General features: G+C 39.0%; 1 protein-coding gene, 1 long non-coding RNA gene and 1 other non-coding gene across 4 annotated transcripts; 2 read left to right on the plus strand and 1 right to left on the minus strand.

The window, feature by feature from the left end:
• Window positions 1-229: 229 nt before the first annotated feature.
• On the plus strand, window positions 230-6,803 carry LOC133541372 (uncharacterized). Its single transcript, XR_009803854.1, has 2 exons — window positions 230-290; window positions 4,956-6,803. It is a non-coding gene; the product is annotated as an uncharacterized LOC133541372 (long non-coding RNA).
• A 4,809-nt stretch (window positions 6,804-11,612) lies between these two features.
• trnak-uuu (transfer RNA lysine (anticodon UUU)) lies at window positions 11,613-11,685 on the plus strand. Its single transcript has one exon. It is a non-coding gene; the product is annotated as a tRNA-Lys (tRNA).
• A 3,790-nt stretch (window positions 11,686-15,475) lies between these two features.
• On the minus strand, window positions 15,476-23,334 carry LOC133541363 (gastrula zinc finger protein XlCGF17.1-like). Of its 2 annotated transcripts, none has more exons than XM_061884753.1 (3): window positions 23,185-23,334; window positions 21,274-21,496; window positions 15,476-16,934 (listed from the first exon to the last, which is right to left on the minus strand). In XM_061884753.1, exons 2-3 carry the CDS (start codon window positions 21,494-21,496, stop codon window positions 15,757-15,759), a joined length of 1,401 nt encoding a protein of 466 aa, XP_061740737.1. In that variant the 5' UTR covers window positions 23,185-23,334; the 3' UTR covers window positions 15,476-15,756. The 2 variants fall into 2 exon arrangements, with proteins under 2 accessions (XP_061740737.1, XP_061740739.1); XM_061884755.1 differs by lacking the exon at window positions 23,185-23,334 and adding an exon at window positions 20,336-20,473 and having other exon boundaries at window positions 21,274-21,398.
• Window positions 23,335-23,420: the final 86 nt, after the last annotated feature.

A 23,420-nucleotide genomic window follows, 5' to 3' on the forward strand; every position in this document is an offset into this window, starting at 1 on the left:
TTGTGTCTTCTTCCTTACGTTTACTTGAACATCATCATCCAGCACCAACTGCTGCTCACAGTCACTTGAACTGCATGCCATGACACCTACTAACTCAAAAGTTCAGATTTGAACCATTGGAATCATTTCTATAGTTTGAAAACAACCAGCAGGCAGCATTTAAGTGTTAATTATGTTGTATTATCCCCAGGCAGCAAAGTTAATTGCCTTGTTTGTGCTGTTTTGCAAGACCCGTGTCACATGACTTCAAACTTGACACCTCATTGGCTGACAGTCTTCTTTTAACAGAAGTGAGTCTTGCTTTTTGAAGCAGTACATTTTTCAGCACTGCATTTTTTTACTGAATTTTGATGCACTGAATTTTTAACTAACTGTATCGTTTCGGATCAAAAAGCATTCTAAAAAAAGATCATTCCTGAATCCAAATACACAAAAACAGGTACCAACAAGAAAGACAAGTAGGTTTTGTATTATAGGATCCCAAACTAAGAGAGAGGGCTTTTGAGACAATAACAAAATTAAAAGCCTTGAAATTAATATAAGAAAAATCCAATTAAATCTCCATTTAAAAAAAAAAAAGTGCCCTGGTTTAAGAGAACACGTTTAAATGTCAGCAACAACATGAAAATAACTGACCTTTAACTATGATATTTTTATACGTGAACATGATTATAGGACATACACACAATAAACATGATTATAGGACATACACAAAATAAACATTATTATAGGACAAACACACAAACAATATTATGGGCATCCACAAAATTTAAAATTGCAATTTAGTAAACTAAAAAGGCCGTGTTGGCATGTGTTGCAATGTTAATATTTCATCATTGATATATAAACTATCAGACTGCATGGTCGCTAGTAGTGGGTTTTAGTAGGCCTTTAAATAAAGAATCAAAGATGTATTTTATATGACGTAAATATTGCAAACTGGAGAACAAATAATAAGACTGACTTATAAGCGTCCTGTCTTTTTTTTCTCCGTCAAAGTGCTGTCACGACAGTTAGCACACTTGATGTTACAAGGCAGTACTGCTCATATATATCCCACTGCCTTTTAACGTCAAGTGTGCTAACTGTCGTGAAAGCACTTCGACGAAGAAAGAAGTGAGCAGGACGCTAATAAGTCAGTCTTATTTTTGTTCTCCACTTTGAAATATTTACGTCGTATAAAATACATCTTTGATTCTTTATTCAAGGATAAACATCGTCTGGATGCGCTAGAAATGGGCGCCTCAAGGACGGGACGGTTGCATGTTTCACAGTAATAGTCGTTGTGACGTGTAGAGGACGAGGAAGTTTATTACTATTGTGGGGGAGTTTTCTGTGTCTACGTACCTTGGACACATCCGTACACCCACCGGAGTGACGCCACGCTCTCTCCGCCGTGTGTTTGAGGAGCCTGCAAAAGACTTGCACATACATGTAACAATCTTGTTCAATCAACAATACGGTTTGGTATAAACCTAAAAAAAACAAAAAACAATACAACCATAAAGGAAAAAAGTTGGCTTTTGCGCCACTAGCTTAATGCTAACCTACAATGGACGACCACATTGATAGGCTAACAAAAATTAGCATTGCGATCGTTTTAAACTTGTACAAAGGTTTAACAAGTAATATTTTAGTTTAAAAAAAGTGACATAAGACAACAGTCAACAGATGAATTGTTCTTCCATCCATCCATCTATTTTCCATCCGGGGGTCGCTGGAGCCTATCTCAGCTGCAATCAGGCAGGAGGTTGTCACGTTCGGAACACATTGTGATGCGTGGGGGTGTCAACTCAAGATGCACGGGACCAGACAAGCAAGTTAGCAGGTAGGAGCTGGATTTGATATATAAATTAATAAAATAACACTGATACAAAGGCAAAAGAAAGCATGTGCAACTCACGGGGAGCTAGGCTAAACGCTCGCACTGAGTAAAAAGTCCACAGAAGCGCGTGTCGAGCGCACAGAAGCTAAGGAGGAACGTAGCAAGCCAGAACAGGACAAACTTAACCAAACGTGAGTGTTGCATAAAGCAAGTGAAGAACTCAGACCCAACAAAGGCAGGTATAAATACAGAAATGGTCATCAAAGACAGGTGTGCGCCGGGCGCCAGTGCAGTTGGAACAAATGAAGTCGCTATGGTGACCAATACAAACTAGGAAGTGCACTAACTAAGAATCGGAAGAATCAAACCATAAACAAGAAACACAAAAGACTCAAATATAGACAAATGATGTGATCCGGGAATCGGATCACAACAGAGGTGGTGTACATCCTGGACAAGTCGCCACCTCATCGCAGGCATTTTTACTTACATACATATATTCACCAAACTGTGTAGAAACTAAACTTTGTACTACTAGGCCTTCATGCCCATCAAATCTTAAAACCCCGATTTAGTATGGGACATTATTGCCAGGTCTTCTTGTATCGCAAAATTGTGAAATTAAATTTTTTCCACTCACAAAGACCCCAAACGTCCAGATTTTTAACCGCTGATTTGTATTTTTGATGTTCAGTTGGCCGAGCAGAGGAATTAGTTGTCACGACAGCAAACTGTGTCTTCTTCCATCACGCCTTCAACCATCCTCCATTGCAGCAAATACATTACATGTCCTACAGGTATTATTATCACTGAAGGACTGTAGAACATGGTTAAACATGTTACACACAAAGGACGGGCAAGCTAAGAGCTAAGCTAGCCACTAAAGTAGCTTGAAACAAGAATAAATAAGTGCTTAGTCATTTTTCCAATTCAAAATGAATTGGCTGTTTTTCAAACTTCCACCATTTCCACTTTTTTCAAGTGATTCAAATCATTCCATCTTCAACAAATTTCACTTAACCTGGACATTCAAACTATCATTTTTCCAAGTTCAAAACATTTCCAAGAATACCCAGAATTTCCGTTTTTTCAAACCATTTTTTCTCCTTTTTTTGTGTTGACCACATTTTTAGAACCACTTCAACCGTTCCATCAGCAAATAATTCTTCCTAATGAGGACAAAAAACTTTTTTTTTTCTCTGGAAAAATTCCTGATTTTCCCAAAATTCCAGGAATTCCATAATACTATTTCACAACAAAAAAATGTTACTACTGCAACATTTTTTGACCGATTTGAAAAATTCCAACTCATTCAAAACATTCATATATTTTAGCATTTTCTAAAAGTATTTCGATTTTCCCAAATTTTAATGAAATTCTCATTGAAAATAATGGTACGTTTTCCAAAGTTCCACATCTCCAACATTTTTCATCTGATTCACCATTGTCAAACTGTTCAGCCTATTCGGTAATCACGGGGTTTCCTTGACCAATTCCAAAAATTCCCAGAATTCCACGTTTTCTGTGACATTTTTCCCCGTTCAAAATTAATTAGCCAATTTTCAAAATGCCACCATTTCCACATTTTTCAACCGATTCAAACAATTCTACCTTCAAACTATTCCACACTGTCAAATCAATCCTTTTAATCCGGACAGAAAACAAAGTTTTTTTTTTAATTGGAAAAATTCCCAGTTTTCTCAAAATTCAAGGAATTCCCCAAAATTATTTCTCAATCAAGTATGTTACGACTTCAACATTTCTCAACCGATTTGAAAAATTCCAACACCCCCCATTTCAACTCATTCAGAACATTCACATTTTTTTTTAGCATTTTCAAAAAAAATCCCGCTTTCCCCGTAATTCTCCAAAATTTCCATGAAATTCCCATTGAAAGGAACAAAATAAAAGTTCCACAACTCCCACATTTTTCATCTGATTCAAAGCGTTCCAACTTCAAAATATTCAGTGTGTTCAGGAATTGTGTGCTCCCTTTCAACACTTATTAAAAGAAATTCCCTGATTTTCTGGAATTCCCCGTTGTTAGGGACATTATCCCCATTCAAAATTAATAATCCATTTTTCAAATTTCCACAATTTCCACATGTTTCAAACCATTCCTCCTTCAACACATTCAATTCATCCTGGAAATTCAAACAACCAGTTTTCCACATTCAACAAATTTCCAAGAATTCCCGTTTTTTTGTAACCTTATTTCCAACCTTCTTTAGTGCGATGACTCCTTTCACATTGTTCAACCCATTTCAACCGTTCCACTGTCAAAACATTCCTCTGAGTCAGGACAAAAAAAGCATGTTTGTTTTATGAACTTAAAAAAAATCCCGGTTTTCCCGAGATTCAAACTCTTCAACATTCAAACTATTCTTACATTCATACTACATTCTGTCAACCTTTCAGTTCAACTTCAGCATTGGAGCATTCAAACACAATTCTTTCAGCAATTGCTTCATCTAGTTAATATTATTATAATAATTAAATGTAGCTTACCACATTGAATGTGTGGACTGCATGAATGATGTCTTCTCAGTTCTCACTGTAACGCAATTTGAGTGTCTAGAAACACTCCAAAAAAAAATTTAATATTACCATTATTAATAAGGTAAACAAGTTATCTTCTGAAAGAGTAGTCAGTAATCTGATTACTTTTTCCCAGTTTAACTGTGGTGACGCTTTTTAAATGAAAGCAAAACAGATGTCATCTTTTTTTGGCCAACATGCTTGACCTCGAACAGTACAAGCGGTAGAAAATGGATGGATGGATGGATGTTGACTATGCTCATGCTATTTTTAGAGCAGACATGTCTCTAAAAATGATTGTGAAAATCATTGTAATTATTGTCCACCAGCAGGGGGAGCTCATCACTAGTACTACTGCATGGAGGCTGGCATGTGGTACATTATTTCCTGTGTGTGTATGACTTATTCAGAGGGAGAACAGCACACTTTTACGTATGGCGTCTACCATTAAGGATTGCAGGAATGACTTTTAGGATGTTTTTATATGAAACTGATGAGATTGAGAGATCATATGTTGGTGCAGGACAATGTCTCATGTGACTGAGCAAAGCTGGTCTTTTCTAAAGAATGTTTGTTTCCTCCCGTCCCGTAGATGTCGAAGAAGAACATTTTTTTCGTGAGCAGGAAGAGGAGCCACAGTCCCCCCACATTAAAGAGGAAGTTGAGACGCCACAGACCCATAATGTTAAACTGACCCTTCACATTAAAGGGCAAACGGAGGACCCACTGAACTTACACATCAAAAATGAAGAGGAGGACCTACTGACCCCTCACTTTAAGGAGCAAAAGAACCTGCTGACCGCTCACATTAAAAAGGAAGAGGAGGACCCACTGACCCCCTGCTTTAAAAAGGAAGAAGAGTTCCAAGAGCCGCCGCACATTAAAGAGGAAGAGGAGGAAGAGGGCATCAGTCAGCCTAAATGGTTGGAGGAGTTCCCAGTGACTGGTGTCCCTGTGAAGAGTGAAGATGATGAGGTGAAAGGTGAAAGTGAGGAGAGGGGAGGGGGGGAGCCTCCAAGCAGCAGCTCAACACAACACATGACAACAGAAGCTGATGGAGACCACTGTGGAGGATCACAAGCAGACAAGCTCTTAGCTCCACTATCAGATAGTGAGGACACAACGTCACACTCTCCTGACACTGATGATGAAGACTCTAAAGATGATAAGACATGTCACACTGACAACACTCACTTCACATCTTCTCACTCTCACAAAACTTTTAAATACCGTCATAGTCTGAAAAGACACATGAGAACACAGACTGGAGAAAAACCCTTTTCATGCTCAATCTGTGGTAAAGGTTTTGTAGAAAGTCGCGATTTGAAAAGACACATTAGAACACACACTGGTGAAAAACCTTTTTCCTGTTCAACCTGTGGTAAACGTTTTCTTGTAAATCATCATTTGAAAAGACACATGAGAACACACACTGGTGAAAAGCCTTTTTCCTGTTCAATCTGTGGTAAAGGTTTTACAACATGTACATATGTGAAAGTACACAAGAGAACACACACTGGTGAAAAATCACATTCCTGTTCAATCTGCAACAGAAGCTTTTGTGACCGATCAACCCTTGTAAGACACATGAGAAGACACCCAGGAGAGAAAGTGTTGAGTTGCAGTGTGTGTGGTGAAAGATTGTCTTCTAAGTACCAGTGTAAGAAACACAAGTGTGCTGGTGAGAACAGCAGCAGCAAATGAAACTGCAGGATTTGAAATAAACTGTCCAGACTTTCATTTTGACTTTCTAACAACTTCAGCACATATAACATGTGTGACATTGTTGTTTGTCTAACAATCTGTTTAATATGATCTTTACATTTATAGATTAGATATTTTATATTTGTGCTTTTTTCAGTCAAGCACATGCATTAATATGCAACATTGTGTACTTTTATTAAAAAATGGACAGAACAATTTAAGTAAAAAGGTGGGAGTAAATAGTACGGGAAATATTTTACATGCAATAAACATTTTATATGTGTGTGTGTATATATATATTGTGTATATTCCAGATATAATTTTAGACTTATTCATATGAAATATTGAAGTATTACATATTTGTATTTGTAATTGTTAATAATCCCATAGATTATCACCTTTATATGATATACATATGTACTGGTTCACATCTGAAACATCTTCTGGACCACTTCAGGAAGCATATTATTATTTACTTTATACATCATTTCAACAATACAATTTTAAAATGTGTGACTTTTTGAATCATCTGTTGGGTCTCTTTAATCTATTTTATTCATTATATTTTTTACTCTGTATTATGATGATTGTGTTGTGATTGTTATATATGTATGTCCCCAGACCTTTATGCAATATAAAAGTGAGAGAAAATGACTGAATTATTTGTGGAAGGATGGTTTTGTTTTTACTTACATTTGTGGATATATTAAATAAATCCAGTATTGTGTTTTGAATATTTTTTATGTTTTTTTGCTTTATTTTAACATCCCCAAAACATCAATATCAGTCAAAGTTTGGAGTGTCAAGCAAAAGCCAATATTGTACATCATCCCACAGAGATTTACTTTGCATACATTCTTAAAATAAACTGTTTATTTTGTATCCCTATCACAAAAACGAACAAGTGTTCTCTGGCACTGCAGATCAACAGTGGGGCACGTGCCCCAGTAAAATATGTCTGGCGACGCCCCTGACCTATCCATGAGTAAAGTGCACGAAGCGCAGGAAGCCATACTCACAGAAACTTTCCGTCGCCAAGTGGAGTGCCAGCTGTCTTCGGGAAGTGGTGGTCACGGTGGCGGGGGAGTAGCTTCCTTCAGACCGGTGCTGCCTTTCTCCGCTAGCCTCGTTAGCTTAGCAGCTAGCTAGCTGAGGGCGGAGTGGTGAGACAGAGATCGGGTGATTTGCAAGTTAAATTGAAATATTAAATATGTTCGAGAAGTTGTAAATAAAGCTGCAAAACAGTTAAAAGCACACAAATAGAACGATACTTAGCTTTTTTGCAACAAGAGCAGTCAGCGAGCAGTCATTCACGTTGACCCGGAACCGGAAGTTCAACCGGAATTATATGCATCAAGTGTTCCACTACCTCCAAATCAATACCAAGCCTCAACAGTACGACTTCTTGGTACTTTTGTGTGAGTTAATAATATTGATTGTTTGTGATAAATTTGTATTGCAACATTTAAAAACAAGATTATTATTGATAACTGCAGTCCTTTTGCTACCCTTTGTTTTTTTTTGTTTTCATATCATCATTTACATGTAGCTTTATTTACATTTGCAAGTCCAGTACGCTAGATGGCTGTAGTGTAAATGCATAATGTGTTTTGTTGCGCCCAAAAAAGTGTTAATACTGTAAATATTGGATTTATTATGCACCAGCTGTTTGATTCTAACATTCATCTTAGTTATAGTTTTTATTACCTCATTTTGTGGGTGTTAACGTCATGAGAAATTGCTAATGCTAACCAGTAGCATGTCAATAGCTAAGCCAATCTATATTAGCATCAAGCTACCATAACTTTTATAGCGTTTTTTTGAGTCAATTTCTTTGTTGGCATTGACGATTGCAACATTTACCTAAACGTAGTTTGACTCAGACTGCTCTCAGTGCTGCTGGAGTGATCTCCAAATGCCAAACAGAGGTCAAATGAGTTTCAAATTGGATATTCAACAGACATTCAACATACAGCCAGGCTGACTGTTTGTTCCCGGCACTGAAAACTCATGCCACGTCTGTCAGTCCCTGCTGACAAGTGCTTTAGTTTAAGGGACCGTCAATAAAGTACTTGACATTGGCTCACTAAATAAATGATAAATGGGTTGTACTTGTATAGCGCTTTTCTACCTTCAAGGTACTCAAAGCGCTTTGACACTACTTCCACATTTACCCATTCACACACACATTCACACACTGATGGAGGGAGCTGCCATGCAAGGCGCCAACCAGCACCCATCAGGAGCAAGGGTGAAGTGTCTTGCTCAGGACACAAGGTTGGTTCTAGGTGGGATTTGAACCAGTGACCCTCAGGTTGCGCACGGCCACTCTCCCACTGCGCCACGCCGTCCCTACAACTAAGAAGATTTCAAATGTCAGTAGCTTTAGTCATGTGACCTAGAACCTCAAACCTACTTTCATATTGTTTGTTCATCACTGCTGTAGTCGGCTCATGCCTTGAACTGTCCGGTTTTAAGGGATAAACAGTAGAAAATGGATGGATGGATGTTTAGTGACAGAGTGGAAACTGTCAAACCTCAAGCCCGCCAAGTGCTCGAACCCAAGGCAGTTTTGGGAGAAAAGTTTACTGGTCAGATGAGACTTTGCCTCACCTCCAATCAAGAGTGAAAAGGCTGATCTTTGTACACAAGCAGCTTTTCCAACAAGACAACAATATTAAACACACATAAAAACTGTTTTCAAAGGGTTTCAGGCCGGTTTCTGGAATGTCCGTTCCAGAGACTGGACCTTAACCCTGCTAAACATTTGAGAACATTGCTTTGAACTGGCTCTGTGTCAAGAAAGCAACACATGTCAATCAAATCTACCAGTATTTCCAAGAACGGGGTCAAATATGCAATCAAAATGTTGCCAGAAGCATCTTGCTTCATTTTTATTTATTGTTACGTGTTGTGAAGAAACCCTGAAGTGCTCTGTTGTAAGAACATCAGACTTTCATTCTGACTTCCAGGATTCAAGTCCATAACTTTTATGGACAGAATTTCGAGGCGCAGTCAAGGCGTTGAGGGGATCGGGTTTGGTGACTGCAGGATTAGGTCCCTGCTTTTTGCAGATGATGTGGTCCTGATGGCTTCATCTGGCCAGGATCTTCAGTTCTCACTGGATCGGTTCGCAGCCGAATGTGAAGCGACTGGGATGAGACTCAGCACCTCCAAGTGTGAGTCCATGGTTCTTGCCCGGAAAAGGGTGGAGTGCCATCTGCGGGTTGGGGAGGAGACCCTGCCCCAAGTGGAGGAGTTCAAGTACCTAGGAGTCTTGTTCACGAGTGAGGGAAGAGTGGATGGTGAGATCGACAGGCGGATCGTAATGTGGACGCTGTATCGATCCGTTGTGGTGAAGAAGGAGCTGAGCCGAAAGGCAAAGCTCTAAATTTACCGGTCGATCTACATTCCCATCCTCACCTATGGTCATGAGCTTTGGGTTATGACCGAAAGGACAAGATCACGGGTACAAGCGGCACAAATGAGTTTCCTCCGCCTGGGTGGTGGGTCTCTCCCTTAGAGATAGGGTGAGAAGCTCTGTCATCCGGGGGGACCTCAAAGTAAAGCCGCGGCTCGTCCACATGGAGAGGAGCCAGATGAGGTGGTTCGGGGCATCTAGTCAGGATTTAGGGCACGTCCAACCGGTAGGAGGCCACGGGGAAGACCCAGGACACGTTGGGAAGATTATGTCTCCCGGCTGGCCTCGGAACGCCTTGGGTTTCCCCGGGAAGAGCTGGACAAAGTGACCGGGGAGAGGGAAGTCTGGGCTTCCCTGCTTAGGCTGCTGCCCCCGTGACCTGACCTCGGATAAGCCGAAGAAGATGGATGGATGGATTAAGTAATGAAGTTAAACATTGTACTGATATGATCCATGAGCTTATAATGCAATTTTACCAAGTGATAAAGTAACAGCACAAAGCACACATCAGTCATATTAAATGATGCATCAAGGACAATACTGTAATGACATCAAATAGATATTTTCAATTTCGCCAGAGTACCTGGTTGGTTTCACATCTTGTTCAATACCTCTTTTTTCAAAAGTTATCCTGCCACCGTCACCTGGTGGGTTGCCGTGACACTGGACACAAGACGCATCATAGCAGGTTTGACTGTTTATTATTTCAATAAAGCAGTCTTCTTCTGGCCATCCGATCGCGTCACTTTTCAGCGCGCGGGCTCTTCCTGCTTGCCGCCGCCGCACGCCTTTCGGCATCCGGCGTTTGCGTCCGTTGCGGGGGTCGTCATCTCACTCTCTCGTCCTTGATCGTCGTGCTCGTTTTCTGTTTGCCGTGGTGTCCTCGCCTACTCCTCCTCGCTCGTTCCTCCTTCCCCTCTTTTGTGCTGCAACAATAGACGAGCAGATTGAGCGCAGGTGTGTGGTGAACGCACCTGACTTGGCTGGCTGGGGGCGTCGCTCTGAGTGCGTCCCGCCTCCTCTCTCCGCCGCACGCCCCGCCTCCTGGCCGCCATTGCGGGTAGGACCGGCATTTGTCCGACCCTGCTGTTGGCTCCTCTGCTCCGTCTCTCCACACATCCAAAAAAGTACAGGAAGGGTATGGTGCCATGAGCCGGAGTCAAACCAGGGTTACTACAGCCACAACACAGAGTACTAACCACTATACCATCACGGCTGTAACAAACCATCCAGACTGAGAATGTGTTTGCTTCCCTGTTCATGTTCATAGACAGAATAGTCACATCTAGTTTGAATGCTAGTGACCAAGCCCCAACATGTTTTACTCTAACAAGAGGAAGCCGTGCTCAGGCAAGATTTGTTTTGTTTCACCTTTTTCCTCACCCACTTTATTCTGATTGAATGTCCCAAGTATACCAACAGATACATCTTCCAGTTATCTATTCACAATAAAAAAGACAAATTATGCATGTTCCAGTTAGTAGATATTTATTTTAAATGCAAAAAAATACTCTCAAAGAAACAGCACTGAATTTTGTTTCAGTTCAATTAACAAAAACCAATGAGCTACCCAGGAGTTGAACCTAGAATCTTCTGGTCTGTGGTCAGACGTGTTATCCATTGCACCACTAGCCCTATGTGAAGCCTGATTTTACTGTAGTACAAGTTGTATATTGTAAACATCTTACTCCAAAGGAACACACAGTTTACATGAGGCTTACTACCAAAACAGGGCTTTACTGACTGCTTATGTTGGACTTTAAAATCTAGTGACCTTCTATTTGTTGCAGCCTGGGCCTTCACCAGCTCTACCTGTTGCAGCTAACCTCCACTAAAAAATAAAACAAAATGCTTCTGGCAATATGTTGGGGAGCATCCAAGTTAAATGCAGCTCAGAGTTGGCAACTTCGGGAGAGGAGCTTCTTTTTTGGTCAAAACCTTCTTTGTTGATGAGGATGTAAAACTGGCCTATCTGTCAAAAATGAGCTTTGGGTTCAAGCACTTGGGGAGCTTGAACTTTGACAGTTCCCAGCTTGTCACTGAACATGCTGACTAATTCACTTTCACCTGAGATTGCCAATATGGATGTTCTCTCAGATGTTGGACATATCAGCACATCAAAGGTCCTGGGTAGCTCAGTCGGCAGAGCATCAGACTTTTAATCTGAGGGTCCAGGGTTCAAGTCCCTGTTTAAGTGGCTGATGCTGACCTCCATACATTTCTCAAAAAATGTCCCTTTGCCCCCCTGCAGCAGTCCTTCGAATCTATATTTAATTTAAATAGTTTTCAAAAATGATTGTTTTTTCTCTATTTCATTTGAAACACTGAAATTCAAAAACATCCCTCACATCCACTTTAGTTCAGGTGGGAGAGCGTTAGTGTGATCATCTGAAGGTTTAACCACAATACCTTAAACACAAATTGTTAGACGGTGTATGTGTATGAAAAAGTTGTGGTTAATATTTTGCTGTAGGTGTGTTAGATGCACCTTCACCTCACACTGAGCTTAGCTTTATTACTCTCAGTTTCAAGTTATACAGTCCAAGACAAACCCCTAAGGCAACACATTTGTGTTTGAAACAGCCCGATGTAAGGCTCAGTTAAAGACCGTTAAACAGCGTAACGCTTGTCCAAATTAAAAATGGAGGAAATGTTTGTAACTACTGATACTAGGACTCCACCAGCAAGGCTGGCAGGCCAGGGAGACCATTTCAGTATTGTAAGAGCCACAGAAGGCTTATTAACAATAGCTACCATTTTAGAAGCACACATATTTATGCTGAAACCCAGGATCGATCCAGGGACCTTCAGATCTCCAGTCTGACTCTCTCCCAACTGAGCTATTTCATCTATACGAATGCTTTGGGTTTACTTATTCAAATGTAACCAAGGTCTGCCCTATTGGTGACTTTTGAGGGGTGGAAGGAGGTCTTTCCAAGGGGTCTCAAAGTCTCGTATTGGTCAGCAGAACAGGTACTTGAATCCCGGAAGCTCAAAAAGAATGTCTCACGCTCCATGACTGAGCATTTCAGGGTCTCTAAAAAATGTACCAAAATGCTTCTGAAGAATGTTTTACTACCGAGAATGTTATGATTACTGCAAACATTTGGCAGATTTTTCAGAAATGTTCAAAAGTTCTTAGCAGGCTAATAATTAAGTCTTCAAGTGTAGATGAAAAATGCTGAAAAGAAAAGCAGTTTAAGCGTCATGACCCGGAATTGAACCAGGGTTGCTGTGACCACAACACAGAGTACTAACCACGGCTGTTCCTACTCATCTTGATTGATAATGTGTTTGCTCTCCTGATGTCTAATGTTAAACCATCTGCTCAAGCCACATTCTGTTTGAACGACATCATGGAAGAGAATCTCAATCAGTGTGCTAATACTTGATGTTCTGGGGAAATATTTAGGTTTTACTCCATTGTGGTGTAAAGAACAACTGCTAAGATGTAAAATAGTCACATTTATATTGTTGTGCTCACCTTTTTCCTCACCCACTTTATTCTGATTGAATGCCCCGAGTATAAGAACAGATACAACTACCAGTTATACATTCACAATAATAAAGGGAAAAAAAACACATTTTTCAGTTTGTAGATTTAGAAAAGCCAAAGCAAAGTAAACACCCCCCAAAAATCGCACAGAATACTGTTTCAGTTGAGTTAACAAACAACAGCACGCTGGCCAGGAGTTGAACCTAGAATCTTCTAGACCGTAGTGAGACACATAATCCATTGCATCACTATCCCTACAGAAAGAAACATCTTACTGTAGGACAGGTTGTGTTTCGTAAATATCTTACGCCAAAACAACACACAGTTTACATCCTCAGGATATAAGACATTATTCTGATTTTTATTTGAACCACATCACACAGAAATGTAATGTATGAATGAGTGAGAATGAGGGAGGGACGTTTTGGGTTGGTGCACTAATTGTAAGTGTATATTGTGTTGTTTGTATTGATTTAATTTAAAAAAAAAAAAGCGTAACGGGTGATCCTTCGAGCCAGATTTGAACCAGCGACCTAAGTATTTCAGCATGAGCAACTACAGTCCTCCGCTCTACCAACTGAGCTATCGAAGGTTAGGATCAAACAATACTAATTCTGATTTTTGAGTCACATTATTATCAAGCAATTAATCAATCAAAGTTGACTTCTATAGCCCTAAATCACAAGTGTCTCAAAGGGCTGCACAAGCCACAACGACATCCTGGGCTCAGATCCCACATCAGGGCAAGAAAAAACTCAACCCAATGGGATGACAATGAGAAACCTTGTAGAGCAGTGGTCCCCAACCACCGGGCCGCGGCCACAGAATAAATGTTTATTTATTTATTTTTTAATCACAGTCAGTTTTTTACTGCATGCCACTGGTAAGCGCACGGGTGAGAAGAGGTTTTAAATTAATTAGCGCCCCGGCGCCTATTCAAGGAACTACGGTATATTATCACACAACTCTTATGCTTAAAGGCTGTTGCTATGGTTATTATCAAGTGTGCTGAAATTATTTTTTCTTTGTCTGTGCAAAGCTGGCAATCCACAAGATTGCAAGCAAGTCTCTTATTAGTGTTTGTTTCCAGAACCGGCCTGCTGACTGCCAAGACCGAACATCGAGTACCGTGACGTAGACAGAACAGAGACAAGGTGATATCACGACTGTCAGCACATTTGCATTGTTGTATAATTATATATTGTGTCTAGCTGGAGCTGTGAAGATGACCCCCTTCCCTCAGCGACAGCCTCAGTGATGTAACCAGGGACCTCCCAAATAAATAGAGGCAGCACGTGGGCTGGACTTTTAGAACGTAGTTTGGATCTGTAACTAGAGTACAGCCCAAAACACATCTCTCCTCAATTGAGCAAAATGTAACTCTGTCTGTGCATGATTTCTTCCTTCTCGTCTGTTTAATAGACGCATCAGTGTTTGAACCTGACACCACTATAATCTTTCTACTCTTTTCTACTCTTTTAGCACTCGACTTACCTTCATGACCTTCTCTCCCCTCTAGTCCTATCCATGTCCATACCTTCCTCATACATCAGCTCACTATCCCCTTCCATCTCTTTTCAACCAGCTACCACAATCCATAGCTGGATAATGGAGAGGTTTTGTGAAATGATACTATTTAAAAAAAGAATCAGCTAAAAGCAAAAATAAAAATGAACTAAATCTCCTCTGTTCTGTACATCATTGTCCAAGTGACATTATATTGTCATCTTCCTCTTTATGCCATTTCCTCAAGGTGACAGAAAAACATGATACAACCTGCCTATCATGTGATTCTACCATGTTGGCAAAATACAAACACACAATATATTGACATATATAACACATAAAACATGGAATTAGAAGTGAACAGTACCCATCCCTACCAGCAAGTGTTGTTGTACTGGAAACTAATTTACAAACACAACTTCATCACACACAATACTCCACTATGGAATTGTTCTTATATTAAAATGAGAAACAAATCCATCTTTGTACAGCAATGGTTTGAAAAAGGCATTTGGTCACTGATGCACTTATTGACTGATAAAAATATTTTAATATTTCAAGATTTAATTAAGTATGACCTGCAAATAAGAAATATTACAACATTTAAATAGGCTTTTATTTAAAATATTCTAGTTACTGCATCTTTTTTAATTGTTTTCTATTTTTTCTTCTTATTATTTTCTCTGAAACAAAAAAATACTTAAAAGTTTCCATTCTTTCTGAGATAAAAGAGTTAATCTAAATTTAAAAAAAGGATGGAATTGACCACTTAAAATTATATTATGGATGTTATTTTGCAATTGAAGACAGCACTTGTTGGTTCTGTGATTGGGAAACACAATAAACAGTTTATTTTAAGAATGTATGCAAAGTAAATCTCTGTGGGATGATGTACAATATTGGCTTTTGTCTGACACTCCAAACTTTGACTGATATTGATGTTGTTTTGGGGATGTTGAAAAAAGAAAAAAATACATAAAAAATGTTTAGAACACAATACTGGATTTATTTGATGTATCCACAAATGTAAGTTTGTAAAAACAAAATCCTTTCACAAAAACAAAAAAAAAATCTGCTATTTTCTCTCACTTGTATATTGCATAAAGGTCTGGGGACATACATATAAAACAATCACAACACAATCATTATAATACAGAGTAATAACGATAATGAATAAAATAGATTATAGAGACCCAACAAATGAATCATAAAGTTGTTAGAAAGTCAAAATGAAAGTCTTGACAGTTTATTTCAAATCCTGCAGTTTCATTTGCTGCTGCTGTTCTCACCAGCACACTTGTGTTTCTTACACTGGTACTTAGAAGACAATCTTTCACCACACACACTGCAACTCAACACTTTCTCTCCTGGGTGTCTTCTCATGTGTGCTAAAAGGTTTGATCGGTCACAAAAGCTTCTGTTGCAGATTGAACAAGAATGTGATTTTTCACCAGTGTGTGTTCTCATGTGTACTTTCAAACTGTTACTTTGTACAAAACATTTGCCACAGATTGAACAGGAAAAAGGTTTTTCGCCAGTGTGTGTTCTCATGTGTACTTTCAAATATTGATTTTGTGTAAAACCTTTACCACAGGTTGAACAGGGAAAAGGTTTTTCTCCAGTGTGCGTTCTCATGTGCACTTTCAAATATTGACTTTGTATAAAACCTTTACCACAGATTGAACAAGAAAACGTTTTTTCTCCAGTGTGTGTTCTCATGTGTACTTTCACATTATGACTTCGAACAAAACGTTTACCACAGACTGAACAGATAAAAGCTTTTTCACCAGTGTGTGTTCTCATGTGCACTTTCACATTGTGACTTCGAACAAAACGTTTACCACAGACTGAACAGATAAAAGGTTTTTCTCCAGTGTGTGTTCTCATGTGTCTTTTCAGATGACTATGGTTTTTAAATGTTTTGTGACAGTGAGAAGATGTGAAGTGAGTGTTGTCAGTGTGACATGTCTTATCATCTTTAGAGTCTTCATCATCAGTGTCAGGAGAGTGTGACGTTGTGTCCTCACTATCTGATAGTGGAGCTAAGAGCTTGTCTGCTTGTGATCCTCCACAGTGGTCTCCATCAGCTTCTGTTGTCATGTGTTGTGTTGAGCTGCTGCTTGGAGGCTCCCCCCCTCCCCTCTCCTCACTTTCACCTTTCACCTCATCATCTTCACTCTTCACAGGGACACCAGTCACTGGGAACTCCTCCAGTCCTTCAAGATGATCTCCCTCTTGAGTGATGCTGTGTTCCTCCTCTTCCTCTTTAATGTGGGGCGTCAGTGAGTCTTCCTCTTCCTTTTTACAGGGAAGGGTCTGTGTCAAAGAGGAAAAGGAGACGCCAGAGGGTCCGTGGCGCCTGGTCTTCCTCTTTGAAGGATCCTCCTTCACCATCCTGAAGCTACTCTCCTTTTTTTCAGGCAGACGTTGTTCTCCACAGACGTCTACAGGACACAAAATGACAAACATGCTTGAGAAATGTCCAGATTTGCTCAGTCACATGAGGCATTCAGTAAGTTTACATGTACTTAAAATAACAAGTGATTATATTAATTGGCCTGAAAACAAACACATTGCTCTTTACAACATTATTCACAGGAATAGAAGACCACTTTTTACGAGGGGTAGGCAATATGGCCTAAAATCTAAATTGTGATAAATTCCCTTTAACCTGAATGCAGCTGGGATAGGCTCCAGCGCCCCCTGTGATGTTAATGTCAGTTACTGATGTATAAGCTTGGAGAAAAGATGAGGTTGTTTACAGTGTAAATCTGTATTCTGTATTGTTGTCTCAGCTATGATGCCATCTTGTGGTCGAGTTTGCTCACTGCGAGGGCTGTGGGTTGAAAGTGTATTTCCTTTTGCTTCATGCCTTGAACCTGAAGTAATGTTTCGTCATTGATCTCACCAAACAACGTTTGTATGTGAAACCGGGGATTTCCATTGGATGTGGAACGGCGCCCCCATAGCGACAGACTTGTTCCGTTTTTTGTTTTCAAGTCAATGTGTCAGTTTCCACCAGCTGGCTTCTATATTTAGTGGTCGACACAACAAAGCTGTAAAATTGAGCTAAAATCTGCTCGTGTGGGACAGGAAGTCATGTATGAACACAAAATAAATGATCCAGTTTACTTTCAAAGTATAACATTCTGTTTAAGGTGGATGGTATTTTACACTTTGAAAAGTCCTAATGGAGATGAAGTCAACTTGTCAAAAGGTTGTCAGACCTAATTTCACTTAATTGACACAAAGGGATGAAAACATTCTGATTCTAAAAGGCCCAAAATTAAAGAATCATAAAACAGGCATATCCTGGGCAGCTATACGGAGGTCTGTACTACAGCGTTGTATTAAAATGACTATTTCCATCTCCAACATGAAAGTGAGTGTCGCTAACACTACTGCACACAGGAAATCATGTGGAGGAGAATTGCAAGTAGTTGAAACAAAGATTGTGAATGACTGACAAGAGGCCCACTTTGTTCATGTAAGTCTACTGTGGGATAAACAAAGTGAGACCTCTTAGTCCAGTTTAAAATCCACAGACCAAGAAGGACACACTTGGATATAGCAATATATTGATGAGGGCAATAATTAAGTTATTAGGTTTATTTTCATTTATATCGGTCCTGGCCTACGATTGCGTGAATATTTTAATGCCTCTGGAATTCGTTTTTAATGCTTTTTAACACCATTTAAGGCCTTTATTTAGGCAAAGTCCGTTCAATGATTTTTAATGCTTTTTAATGACGCACAGAAACCCTGCTAAAGTTCTTAAATTTAAACAAATGTGGACTGATCCATACAAAAATCCACAATAACATTACCAAGCATAATATCAATATAAGGTAATTATAGCAGTTTGATCGATATTTTGTATTATATATATTTTGTTGAGTTTTTTTACTGTTTACAAACTCAGTAAAAGGGAAGACTTTAAGGGCATAAACCTAATGATTTAATTCAGAGCCATATTTAAATATTCAATTGATATTCTAACACCACCATCCTGTGTTTTTGTCTGATTATGATTGCCAACAAAAATGTAATCATTCAATTATCCTGATGACTTTAAATACCAGTATCCGCATTGGTATGACCGATACTGTCCTGAAACTATTTGGTACTGGATCGATACCAACATTTGTAGTATCAGCCAAAACTAAAGTATCAAACAACAAAAACAGTGATTATTACATTTGAACAAAAGAGAAGACTAAGTGATTATTACATTTTAACAGAAGTGTAGATAGAAACACGTTACATTAGAAAGTTCCTAAATAAAAATATTCTTCATGGAATTATTGAGACATTTCTAGGATGTATTTACGATTTTTACGAGATTTTGATAGAATTTAATACAGTCTAAGGCAACTCGACGGTTTCAGGTTCGATTCTACTCACTGCCGTTGTGTCCTTGAGCAAGGTACTTTACCCACCTGCTCCCAGGGCCACCCACACTGGTTTAAATGTAACTTAGATCATGGGTTTCACTATGTAAAGCGCTCTGAGTCACTAGAGAAACGCACTAAATAAATATACTTCATTTAAAAGGAAACCACACTTTTGTAATTTATTTTGCCTATCAAGAACACATATTTTTCTTTTTTATGCATTCTAAATAGTAATAAATGCGATCAAAATCTGTTTACAATAGAGGCTACTAGAGTCGCACTATTCTGCCTAAAAATAACTTAAAAAGCATCCAAACACCTCCATTAAGGTTTTATGTACATGCAGTAGGTATATATGTCATTTAGTAACAGGTACATTTTTAAAAAGATGGATTATTTATGTATTTTTGCTTATTAGCGCATCACTTTCAAAAAAGCATCACTACATGTGCTTTTTTTTTTCAACATCACTGAATATTACACACTGCAGACTTCCTGAGAGCCAACAAATATAATAAAACATCACTTACTGTACAATGTCTGCTGTCACTATGATGCAGACTGATAGAATCTTGTTATATTCCCGTTTAGATGAGGAAAGACTCATAATCGTCGCACGGTATGGGGAGTGAAGCCAAGCCTCTTTTCGGGCCTAAATTGGCTGTCAAAGGGAATCAACTTGTCAGAGTACGTCCTCATCCTTCTACTACCCAGGTGAGAGGCCACTTATAATAACAACATCACTAATACTTGGTTGGTATTCAAGCCACAAAATGCAAATGTAGTATTGTTGGTGCTTTTTGGATGGTTATAGAGGACCTCTCATTGGCTCCATTGCAAGTGGACTTTTATTTACATTTATGAGTTACAATGTGATTTAAAAATATATATATCAATAGTCATGTATTTCATAATGATTGTGAAGGATAGAAAAAATTCCCCCAAAAAGTGCAGTTGTCCTCCAAATTCAAACGATTAGATTTAAAGGCCTACAGAAATGAGATTTTATTTAAACGGGGATAGCAGGTTCATCCTATGTGTCATACTTGATCATTCACGATATTGCCATATTTTTGCTGAAAGGATTTAGTAGAGAACATCCACGATAAAGTTCGCAACTTTTGGTCGCTAACAGAAAAGCCCTGCCTTTACAGGAAGTCGCAGACGATGACGTCACCCGTGTGATGGCTCCTCACATATTCACATTGTTTTTAATGGGAGCCTCCAACAAAAAGTGCTATTCGGACCGAGAAAACGACAATTTCCCCATTAATTTGAGCGCGGATGAAAGATTCGTGTTTGAGGATATTGATAGCGACGGACTAGAAAAAAAACAAACACGATTGCATTGGGACGGATTCCGATGTTTTTAGACATATTTACTAAGATAATTCTGGGAAATCCCTTATCTTTCTATTGTGTTGCTAGTGTTTTAGTGATTTAAATAGTACCTGATAGTCGGAGGTGTGTGTCCACGGGTGTCTTGACGCCAATGTCTCAGGGGAGTCGACGGCAGCTTTATGGACGGCACAAGCTCAGCTTTTCTCCGGTAAGAAGCGACGTTTTAACCACAATTTTCTCACCGAAACCTGCTGGTTGACATTCTGTCGTGATTCATGTTCTCTTGACCGCGCTCTGATCCATAGTAAAGTTTCACCTCCAGGAATTTTAAACAAGGAATCACCATGTGTTTGTGTGGCTAAAGGCTAAAGCTTCCCAACTCCATCTTTCTAATTTGACTTCTCCAATATTAATTGAACAAATTGCAAAAGATTCAGCAACACAGATCTCCAAAAAACTGTGTAATTATGCCATTAAAGCAGACGACTTTTAGCTGTGTGTGTGTGCAGCGCTCATACTTCCTATAAACCTGTGACGTCTTGCGTAGACGTCATCATTACACAACGTTTTTAAGACGAAACTCCCTGGAAATGTAAAATTGCAATTTAGTAAACTAAAAAGGCCGTATTGGCATGTGTTGCAATGTTAATATTTCATCATTGATATATAAACTATCAGACTGCGTGGTCGCTAGTAGTGGCTTTCAGTAGGCCTTTAGGAACCAGTACTAAAAAAAAATGGTACTTAGTATACATCTCTTATCTTCACCACTAAACCTTTGAAATATGCTGACATATGTGCTGCTAAGGTAAATAAACAGTAGCCATATTGAATGTTTGCCTTCATTTGACCACGTGAGGTAAGGAGGACGGCCTCTAGGTCACATGGTTACACCCCAGCAATTACACTGTTGATGATTGATGAGCATTCATATTTAAATGGTGGTGTTAAAAAGCAAATATACCTCCATCTTTAGTGATAAATGTGTCCCCCGGATGAACATGTGTCACAAACATTGTATTAGATGATATGTGGATGTTGTGCTTACTTGGACTGTGATGAAGCTGTGAGGACTCAGGTGGTTTGTCTTCATGCTCTTCAGTCTTCACAGAGACAACAGTCAGTGGAAACTTGCTGACATCAGCCTCCTCCTGCCCTACAGGACACTCTCCCTCCTGACTGATCCACACTTCCTCCTCTTCCTCTTTAATGTGGGGGGGCTGTGGATCCTCCTGCTGCTGAAGGGGACGTTCTTCTTGACGAGCGTTCATCTGTTGGACGTCCGCAAGACAACACAAACAAACTTCAGCTCAGATGTGTCAAATATTTTTTAATCTATCAAATATAATATTTTCCAAGTGGACTGACACCACTTTGTGGTGATGTTCTTCTACACATGGAATAATCATCAGTTATTGATTATTATGAATTGTGTCATTGATCCTATTTTCTGCATTTACATTAATTATTGTTTAAAAAGTAACAACTTATAGAAAACCTCCTGCTGGGATTTTAATACCGTCATGACTGCATGAAGTCAGTCTGCACGTATAAAAGTGTCATTGTGCTGCAGCATCAAGTGACGCCAACTGGCTCCTCCCACTACCAACCTACCAGCCAACCTTGACGTGCACCTCCAAAATAGTCCCACCTCACGTCAACGGTGACCAGGACTACAGAGCTGTGGTCGGTTGGCTTTATTTTTACACACAATATCCTCTCCTTGTTCTCCATTACCTACCTGCTTGGCACTCAGCATCAAGGGTTGGAATTGGGGGTTAAATCACCAAAAATGATTCCCGGGCGCAGCACCACTGCTGCCCACTGCTCCCCTCACCTCCCAGGGTGTGATCAAGGGGATGGGTCAAATGCAGAGGACACATTTCACCACACCTAGTGTGTGTGTGACAATCATTGGTACTTTAACTTTCTTCTGCGAAAGCAACATTTTTAACCCAACAGAAAACAAACAGAAGTGCAGTGAAGCAAGTGGAACAAGTGCCAGCGAGTATATATATAAATATATACATATATGTATATATATATATATATATATATATATATATATATATATATATATATATATATATATATATATATATATATATATATATATATATATATATATATATATACAAATTCATAAATGTAAACAAATATTTAGAATATTTGGGTACCTCATGTTTCGACTACATACAAAATATTGATGCAAATTCATTTTGTGTGCAGTATATTAAAGCTATTTTTAATATTTAACATTTATTTAATTAAATATTTATTTTAGTCTGACTGAATAAGCATTAATCACTTACAACTGTGCAAATAGTGTATTCATAATAACAAACATCAGTTGATTTAATTTCCATGATATGTCCACCAAATGCAGCTGAGATAGGCTCCAACACCCCCCCGCAACACCAAATAGGGACAAGCGGTAGAAAATGGATGGATGGATGTTATCAAGGTAATAGAAGTGCGTGCAAACATCATTTGTATTTATTGCTAATAAAGTTGACACCAACATAAAGCAGACCACTGCAATAATACATTATATTACACTGTCATCACAATAACAATAATATTTTTTGTTCATCCTGTAAAGCATCTTTGAGTACACTGAAAAGCGCTATACCAAATAAAATGTATTATTATTATTATTATTATTATTATAATACCATGTGACTTATTCCAGACTTAAATTACAAGACGTTTGTTTCTTTCTAATAACAAATATTTAATGATGTTAAGCGTGACTGTAATATACAACAAAAAAAAAACAGTTAAAGTATTAAATAAGTCAATATAATTCTCATAGAGAACATATAAAATACACTCCTCAAAAAAAAAACGCTCGCATTTGCGACAAAGGCCTGCTAGCGGGCTAAAGCTAGCACGTTAGCTTCGAACAACATATGAGGTAAATAAGATAAATAATATGAAAATATATCATGTATATTACCTCATAAGCCGCGTGTACAAGAGAGGAGTGGAATATATTCTTCCTATTGTTACACCAGCAACTCTTTTTTGTCTTCTGTGGCCGGGCGAAGGAAGTGTGCACCACTCACTATTGTCCCAGTGAAACACGTGTTTGAAGGAAGTGTGCACCACTCACTATTGTCCCAGTGAAACACGTGTTTGAAGGAAGTGTGCACCACTCACTATTGTCCCAGTGAAACACGTGTTTGAAGGAAG

The sequence above is a fragment of the Nerophis ophidion genome, linkage group LG23 (assembly GCF_033978795.1).
Source record: "Nerophis ophidion isolate RoL-2023_Sa linkage group LG23, RoL_Noph_v1.0, whole genome shotgun sequence".
Taxonomy (NCBI): Eukaryota; Metazoa; Chordata; class Actinopteri; order Syngnathiformes; family Syngnathidae; genus Nerophis; species Nerophis ophidion.